Source organism: Aythya marila (assembly GCF_965140915.1).
Source record: "Aythya marila genome assembly, chromosome: 3".
In the NCBI taxonomy this organism is placed as follows: domain Eukaryota; kingdom Metazoa; phylum Chordata; class Aves; order Anseriformes; family Anatidae; genus Aythya; species Aythya marila.
The window spans coordinates 94,031,193-94,040,796 of record NC_139044.1 but is presented as its reverse complement, the minus strand read 5'-3'; the positions used below and the strand labels follow the sequence as shown (position 1 = coordinate 94,040,796).

Sequence of the window (9,604 nt, the reverse complement as noted above, 5' to 3'; positions counted from 1 at the left end):
CTCCACTCTGTGGTGGTGTAGACCCTGCACATAACTGCTTAAATGAGCAAGGTGTACCCTTTCACAATGGAAGTGGTGCTTATAATTCTCATTAAACTCATTAAGTTATTCAGCAAGTAAATGAAGAGATTACCTGAAAAACGGGACTTTTTTTCAGTCAGGGAAGGACAAGTCCAGCCCTGTCCCTTCTCTCTCAGGAACTGAACATTGGGCAGAGTATGAAAACAATTCAGGAAGCAATGACTAGAATCTGGGAATCCTATCACGCTGTTTAACTAGCACTTCTGGGCTTTCTTGAATTGCTTTCTGCCAGCTCAGCTCAATCCAGAGTAGCCAAGGGGCAGCTGAGATCCCAAACTGGAGGTTTGTAACTACACTCAAGCCTACAGTGAGCCTTCATGGTCCTAAAATGTGATGAAACCACTCGCTTGTCTGTTCACTGTGCTTATAGATTTGTTCTGAGGTTTGTTCTGTTTTAGCCAGCGCTGTCTAGAGCTAAGCACTACACTGTTTATGAATATTTGGCTGTGTATTAAGCCCGTGCGTTGGAGGTAGAGCCACACACCAATAACACACAGCCGAACTTTTCAAAGGGGCCCCCGGAAGACACATCGACCGCTCAGTTTTAATTACTCCCTTCATCCTCTGCCTCCTCCGCAAGAGCCATCCGTCGAACCCCCATCCTTCAACCATCGATTCCCCCGACAGATGTCCCCACACACACACCGGGCAGGGCAGGGCGTGCATCCTCCGCTCCCGCGGAGAGGAAAAAGGCTCGGGGGAAGGCTGCCGGGCGGCTGGGGCCGGCTCGAAGCCCCAGCCCGGTCCCGCATTGGCTCCCGAAGTTTCCGCGTCATTTTCTCCCCACACCCAGCTCGGCACCGGCGATCGCAAGTCTCAATGGAGGGGCGTGAGAGAGTGCTGGAGCGCTGAGAGGGTTCAGCCAGCCCCCGGACCACCGCCAGGGATGTCCGGGACGCAGCCCGAGGATGCTTCTCATCCGCGCAGGAACTGGACATCCTCCCCGGAGCTGAACGAGACCCGGGAGCCTTTTTTAAGCCCGTCCGCCGACTACGACGACGACGAGTTCCTGCGCTACCTCTGGAAGGAGTATTTGCACCCCAAGGAGTACGAATGGGCGCTGATCGCCGGCTACATCGTCGTCTTCATCGTGGCGCTCGTCGGGAACGTCCTGGGTGAGTGTGGCGCCCCGAAGTTGCTTCCCAGCCCCTTTTTTTTTTGACCCGCGGGTGGGTTTCGCCTCTCCCCCCGGCTGGACACGCTGCATCCCCAGTAGCCGGGCTACGGGAAGGGAAGGGACCGCCGGACACCGGGGGATCGGGGACAGCCGAGCCAGGCTCCCGTCCCCATCCACCGGGCACAGGTGCCGAAACCGCCCGCCCTGCCCTCCACGGGCAGCGGCCCCGCCTCTCCGCCCGCCCGGAGGGATGCTGCTCCCTCCTGCGCCCCGCTGAGCTGGGAACCCCAAAACGGGCGTCTTATCGGGCTGGCAGAGATAACGGGGGACGAGGAGAGGGGGACGGGGCGAGGGGGACAGGGGTGACCTCGCCCCGGCCGTGAGGGCGCCCACCTCTTTTCGCCCCCTCGCCTCATCTCCCCATCATCTCCCCATCTCCCTCTTGCCCCCTTTCCCCGTCTCCCCATCCCCCCTTTTCCCTCTCGCCCCATCATCTCCCCGTCTCCTCATCTTCCAATCTCTCCATCTCCCCCTCTCCCCATTATCTCCCCCTCGCCGCCTTTCCCCATCTCTCCCCCGCGCACGCCGCCGTGGAGCAGCCTCTCCCCCGGAGCCCCGGCCATTTGCGTCCCGTATTTACAGCACTGACATTTTCATGAACGGAGCGGCTCACTAGCGCCCAGCCCAGCCATACGGGGCTTCCATTCATGATTTTCTGCAGGATTTATGCACACCAGCGCTGCCATCGGCGAGCGCTCAAGGCTTCCCTAGACGCGTTGCAAATACGACTGCAGCTACAGGCAACGTTTTGCGAAGCTTTTTTTTTTTTTTCTTTCGACGGACTGATGATGCTGTTTTTGTCTGGAATGGCACGCAAGCTGCCGGTAAACACCGAGTACGCACGTTGGCGAAACCAGTGAGCCTTCAGCCAAAGAGGCTACGAGAGGGCTATTCACAAGCCCGGGTGTGCTTGCTCGGTCCGTGGCTCGGCAGCCAGCTTCTCAGGGTAAAGATAGTAGCCTTCCCAAAGAGCCTGTGCTTTAAACCACGACGAAAAGTGTCTTTTCTTCTGATCCTGAGAGAAGACAGCTTCAGGAGAACTGTCTGTGTTTGCCTATTCACCTCCACCCGTTTTGTAAGCAGGCTGTCCTCTCACCTTTAAAGATTCAAGGTCAAACCTTTGGTTACAGCAGCTCTCACCCTGCTTACACTTTTTTTTTTTTTTTTCCTTTTTCTTTTTTTCCCTCCCTGAAGCCACCAGATGAAAAGGTTTCCTGGCTTTGCACTCGAAGACAGAGACGGTATCAGTGCTGATGCGCAGCTGCTCCTCCCTGATGTGCCTGTACCGTATCTTGGGATGGAGGCTGGCATTTAGCTATCCGCCCACCTGTCCTTTTACTGGGCTGCTTCTGCCCGAGCCTTTTGCTTCTTTAAACTGCCTTTGTACGTTGTACAGACCTCACCCACCCAAACTGCTGCTCCTGTTGATGGGCAAGTTGTTTGTGGGATCGGCAGGTGCAGGTGCTCGTTAGCTGAACACTGTCTCATCTTTATGCAAGAAAGCTCACACTGCACTGATTGCAGGCTCAAGTGATTTTGAGGGGAGAGATTGATGTGGTCTTTCCAAAGACATCTTTTGTGAAACCTTGTTTATTTGGCTGGCAGTGAAAATCTGATACATAAGAGTGTACATTTTGAAATCCCCAGAAAGTTAAGTTTCCTGCTCACAGTCAATCTGTAAAAACCCTTACTCACAGTCAATCTGCAATTTAGTCTTGTACCTTCTCAAAGCAAAGCAGAAGCGGTTCTAAAGAGAGTTTTAGTGGCTCACAGCGCTTTATAGTTTCACCCTTAATGATGCAGTGTGTTCCTCTGCTTACGTTTGAGCAGTGCTGCTGGACTAGTGTGGGAAGTCAATGCTCTAGTTCTGCTTTTTCCATGTCTTATTAAGTTAGCACTTAAGAAACCATGAAATACCTTTCCCTTCCCTATGTTGTCTCAAAAAAAAAAAAAAACTAATTTCTGTCTATTTTCAATTATGCATTCACACGGAATGAGGCAACTCACTGTGTTCCCATAATAACATCTGTGCAAGTGGAGGGCACAGCACATCCCTCACATATTAGTAATAAGCGAGATTAAAGCATTCTGACAGTTAATTAACAGCCAAGGGTAGAAAGCTTGAACTTTGATTGACATCTACTGGGCTTTTGGCTGATCTGCACTGCAGGAATTGTCCTGCTAATAGTAGTGTATAACAAGGTCTGCATTGCTATTTAGCTTTTAGTTCAATTAGGAGGGTTGACATACCCTGTCCAAACTGCTGCACAAACCAGCTACAATGAAAACATTTGCAAGCCTCTGCATCTGAATGCAGGTTTGATTATTGCATTCAGGTTCTTCATAGCAACGATTCTTGTGTGTGCCCACACTAGCTGCTCACCAGAGGTTTCATTGCTTCTTCACTGAGAAGAAGCAGGTCTTAAGAAGGTTTTAAGACATAGTTACATGAACATTTAGAGAATCTGAAATTAGGGTGATATCATCAGTATATTTTGTCCTATTTTCTCTTTCATTTAGTCACTATTTATCGCTAGAGGCAGAATAGATACTGAGGGTAAGGACTTTCTGTTTTTCACACTAGACCAAATCATTCCATTACCACTGCACAGAAGTAGAGCCCCTTCAACTTTGTGAAACTAGAGCAAAACTTCTTAACAGGGTATGTACTTTGACTTTGGACTAATTATCTGTTTTTTCTTTATTTAAAAAGTGCTTGAAATAGAAATGAAGAAAAATAAAAGAAGGAAAGATACATTTAGGATGCATGGAGTCCTCTAGTTACTGATACAATGATTCCACACTAATCAGTTTCAGCTGTTAAACCCTAGGTTAAGGTTAAACCCTAAGATAAGGATAAGACCATAAGGGATTAACAATTCCACACAGTTAACACTTCAGAATGGGGATGGTTCTTGTTTAAGTTATTCATTCGAAGGGGTCAGAACTTTCCTATTGAAATGTTTTCCCTCAGAAAACATGCAGTCTTGAAAATCAAATGGTACAGGGAAGACCTTGATAGGGTCAAAGACTGACCACAGAGCAAGCAGCCTTCTGGTGTCCCATTAGCCAAGATGCTGGGACTCTGGCAGCACTCCACAGAGCTGGCAGGAGCTGGGAGAAGGAGCACACTGATCCTGCCAGTGCCCAGCTTGAAGCTCGTGCTGGATGCCATGGTTTGGAGACCATGCAGAATGTCTGCAAGAGATCTCAGAGACTTTTTTTACTCACAGAATTTGGTGATGTTTCTCTTTTCAGCTTAGAATGAAATCAAGCCTAATTGACAGAGAATTAGTCTTCTCTGGATAATTCTATTATTTGCTATATATTTTATGGTGACCCAGGATGTGAGGCGATGGGCACAATCTGAAGCATAGAAAGTTCTGGCTCAATGTGAGGGGGCACTTCTTTGCTGTGAGGGTGGCAGAGCACTGGAACAGGTTGCCCAGAGAAGTTGTGCAGTCTCCTCTGGAGATATTCAAAACCCACCTGGATGCCATCCTGCTCAACATGCTGTAAGGGTTCCTACTCAGCAGGTGGGTTGGACTGGATGATCTTCAGAGGTCCCTTCCAAGCCCACCCATTCTGTAATTCTGTTAGCACCATGTTATGCTGAGATCTGTACAGCACCCATCTGTAGTCCTTTCTTCAAGGAGTTCACAGTCTCACTCATACAACTCAACAGCATTCATCTGATTTTTGCTTCCTATAGCTTGATTTTTAGGGCTTCTTTCTTTATGGGTGTACAATGAAAGTTTTGGGTATAATTCTAACACCAGAGCTCTAGTCAATGATGATCAATAGGCAACTGTAATGTCTCAAATATATCTATGCCATCATTTTAAAAGCAACCGGTGCATATTGAGGTCTATGCATGCATGCATATGTTGGTAGAATTGGATTGTTATCTGCAGGTTAATATAAACACAGAGTTGGAATCTACATGAAGGTCATGTATTCTCTTATATGGGTCTCTTCTCTAATCTACACAAATCCTTCTGATTGCCTTAGATGAGGCATATTTCACCTACCTCTATTTTAAGGTAATGCATTTTATTTTGTCCAGATTATCTGGGGACTCTGGCACTGAATATAGAATCATAGAATCATCTAGGTTGGAAACAACCTCTAAGATTTTCTAGTCCAACCTTTAACCTAGCACTGACAAGTCCACCATTAAACCATGTCACTAAGCTCTAAATCTACATGTTTTTTGAAGACCTACAGGGATGGTGACTCAACTACTTGCCTGAACAATCTGTTTCAATACATTTCAACCCTTGAAGAATTTCAACCCAGTTAAGATTTTTTTCATAATATCCAACCTAAACCTTTCCTTGCACAATTTAAGGTCTTCTTGTCTTATCACTTGGTGTGTGGGAGAAGAGACCAATCCCCACTTCACTATAGCCTCCTTTAAGGTAATTGTAGAGCATGATAAGGTGTCTGCTGAGCTTCCTTTTCTCCAGGCTAAACATCCCCAGCTCCCTCAGCCACTCTTCATATGACTTGTGCTCTAGACCCTTCACCAGCTTTATTATCTATCTTTGGACCTGCTCCAGCACCTTGGTCACAGAATCAAGCACTTTATGTTTGTAGCACCAGCTGCATGTAAGTCACCTTTATATCTTGGATTGATATTAACAAGAGTTGCTTAATCATTTTTTGAAAAGATACAATGCAGGATGTGATGTAATATTTATACATTTCATCTACCTAAGGTAGATAATATATGAGCTCAGTTTTATAGAAGGGTTAGGGTATCAGCTGCAATATACTGGTATTTGCATAATATAGTGATCACTGGCAAGAAGGAGACATGCACACCCTTGTGAGATACCCAAACAGTAGAAATACATTGAAAGATGAAGCTGAATTGTCATTATGTCTTCTTCTTTATAGGCTGTTACATCCAGAAGCATAACTTGTTCCACTGCATATGCTTTCTGATCAAAGTCCAGAGGGCAGACAACTCTCTTTCCTTTTAGCATTTCTCATGTCAAAAGGCAAGTCTGTCTCCTATGAATAGTGCAGTTGAGCTCTGAAAAAGGGCAATGCCCAGGACTGAAGGAAGACAAGCTGCAAGAGATACCTAATGCCTTGAATGTTAATACAAATTTTGTTGACTTTCATTTGAGTTCTGCTAACAGTTGCATCTGTCTGGAAGATGCCTTTATATTTGGATACAAAGGACTGTCCTTTTTTAGTGTTTTGTTTTGTTTTGTGTTTTTTTTTTTGTTGGTTTTTTTTTTTTTTTTCAGTCAGAATGAAAGAATAAGCAGTTTGGCTACTTGTATTCCAACCTCATTCCAAAAGACAACAGTCTTGCTTTAAACTGATTTGGTGACAAAGGAGGAGGGCTGGAATCTGAACAAGTGCAAAAATGCCCAATCTCAAGGGTCAAAAACCATTATAAGGTACTGAAAGAGAAACAAGCATATTCCTTTATCATACATTATCATATGGACTCCCATGCCGTGTTTAATTCATAGCTGTTTTTCATAATGTTATTGTTCTTACTTCTGGAACTCCACGCATGTTTTGGAAACAGAAAATTTAGGACTGATCTTCCATCCAGTTTTCTTCCTTTCTGTTCTCCACAGCACTATTGATGAGATATCTCTTATCTGATGTATCATAAACCATGACTTAAGTGCTAGCTATTCAGCAGTTCTTACAGAAGAACAAACTTTTATGAAGCCTTCTTAAGAAACAAGTGAAACTCTTTTTAAATACTTATCCGATTTAATTTTGTACATTCTCGAAGCTGTTGGAATGATAGTTCTGAAGACTAGCTCGGCTATTTACTCCCAAAACAGGTGCAGCCTTGGGTGTGGTAGTTTGGTGAGGACTGATTTGATTTTGTATTATAAGTGATGTTTTGAAAGAACCATCTTTGTATGGGAGAAGGAAAATAACTTATCCTGACTCTTCAGCCGCTGCCCAAGTCTAGCAAGACCACTGAAAACAGTAAAGACCAGTCTACCCGGAGCTGAACAGGGACTAACATACCTTTCCCTTAAGTCAGTGAAGTATTCTTCAGACTGATGTGCCTTTGGGGCATTATAAAAGCTGTTGCCACTTTCTACCTTAGCTCATCATCTTTCAAAAAAAAAAAAAAAAAAAAAAAAAAAGTTTTGGAATGCTTCTTTTTTTTTTTGAAACATTTTTTATTGCTTACTTTCTGTGCTACGTATCTGGTAAAACTTTTTTTTTTTTTTTTTTTTTTTTATGGGGGGTGGGTATTAGCTATCATCTGATTTATGCTTTCAGTACAGTACATCTCCCAGCTGAAATTTGTCAGAGAAGAGCTAGAACACACTGGTCCCCAGTGGAAGAAGACAGGAGCTGAGGGCAGCAGCAAGACCAGCAGCCCAGTTCCACTGTGCCCAAGCAAGGGGAGCTGGACAGGTCTGGTGATGGTCAGACAGTTACCAGAAAACCCAGCAGTTACCAAAAAAATTCATAGGGATGAAGGTTGTCCGAGGTTAGGCCAGGAAGTCAAGTCTATAGGTCAGGGCCACAATCAATATTGGACAGACACATGGCCAAGCACATGCACACTTAAACATTTGTCTTGCCTGAGCTAAATGTGAGAGCCTGGGCTTGAATGCAGCTCCCAAGCAAAGCAGAGACCCCAAGAAGAGGTATATCAGCTCAGAGGTCTTTACTCAGCAGCCTGCTCTCTGCTTACACAGCTGTGCCACGTCAGAGCTTATTTTTTTCATATAGTCTAAAGCAAAAGCATTCATACATCTTCATTAGAAATGGACGTGGAAATAGATGGGTTTTTCCTAATGCAATTCTATTTTATGCTGATATGCATTTTGAAGCATATGGTTTCAGATTTGCCCAGCATTTCAGCTATGAAGCTCACCTTGGTTTTAATGAGTCACACAGGTTTGAATTTGAGTCACAATGAAGTGTGAAATCTTTTTATTGTAGTGGCATGTGCAGTATGACAGCTACATTAAGCGTCCTTCCATCTCTAACATGAAATGTGCATAAGGATTTTGTAGGTTTTTTATTGTTACGATGGATAGACAAATAAGTATATGCAACTCTGTGTATGTAGTGGAATAATTTAAAACTGTCCAGTCTGTGTTAATCAGTATAGAAAGCTCAGAAAAATATGTGATGATATCTTTCACTTCATCCAGAACTGACCAAAACTGGCATTTTTGTTAGGCTGTATACCATAGCCAATCTTTTAGTAATAACTCCCATTCCCATTAGGTTGTTAATTGCCTAAGATTATGTAATGTGACTGAATTAGAAAATGAATCCTGTGCCAATTAGATGATTGTGCTGTTACTCTCAATTGTACTTTGTAGAGATAAACTTTCAGAAAGCAGAATTTACTTCTTATGTTCTTCTCTAGCATCATAAGATAACACTTGGTAGCTATGAAGCTCCTCAGAAATTATATGGCTGCAAGCAAACTAGATGTTATATGTATGTTTTATTTATGTAGACTCTCATTGTCTTCTGTCGGAAACAGTTCCATAGTACATTTCAGGCTGATGAAAGAAAAAAATGTTTTAGATTTCATTTATTCTGTGTTATTCAGCTATATTTCTTACAGTTTCAGTGTTTCTTCTAGAGTCTTACACAAAAAAAGTGATGGAACCTGCACCATGCAAATGTGTCTATGTGTTATACACAGGGAGCACGAACTAATGTCCCATTCCTTTTGTCATGCTTCCATGACTTTTGTTGACGTGTGTTTAGTGTGTCTTGGGAGGAGGAGGTGGCACTTCACTTCCAAGCTATGTAATTCCTTTGTATGTGCAGCCCAGAACATAATCCATCTTTTCAGCTGTTACTTTATATATTCAAGGACAGTTCTTATCTGCTGGGCATTATTACCAGATGTAGGATTTTTTCAATATTTTCATTGCAATAAACATTGTGTCAAAAGTGTCTGTTCTTTGTGTCAGTCTTTCTATTGCCTTTTCAATGTAAACTTGATCAACTGTTAGTTTCTTTTTTTTTTTTAGTTAAGAGTAATGATGTAAAAAATGAAGTAATGTTTGAGTTTAGAACTCAGTAGTGGGTAAAGTGGTAGAGCTCAGATGGACAGCCTAGGAAGCAGATATCATCTTTTTATTCACAGAAGAGATCTCTCTGTTTTAGATCTTTTGTTCTCACTGATGGTTTAAAAATCCAGAATTTACTTCTTAAATTAAATTTACTTCTTAAATTAAATTAAATTAAATTAAATTAAATTAAATTAAATTAAATATCCTCTACAATTTAGTTAAAGTGATAAAGATCATCAATAAAGTTATTGAAAACTCATAGAAAGCCTTCCTAAAATAAATAAAATAAGCCCAGGCTTAAACA

At 43.3% G+C, this 9,604-nt stretch overlaps 1 protein-coding gene across 1 annotated transcript in view; it reads left to right on the top strand.

Moving 5' to 3' along the window:
* Positions 1 to 967: 967 nt before the first annotated feature.
* The window catches only part of HCRTR2 (hypocretin receptor 2), a gene marked incomplete at both ends in the record, with an annotated part of 41,172 nt that continues 32,535 nt past the window's right edge, over positions 968 to 9,604 (top strand). The window contains one exon of the mRNA XM_082755499.1: positions 968 to 1,196. Within this exon, the coding sequence (XP_082611625.1) occupies positions 968 to 1,196 (229 nt within the window). The remainder of the gene's footprint in view (positions 1,197 to 9,604) is intronic.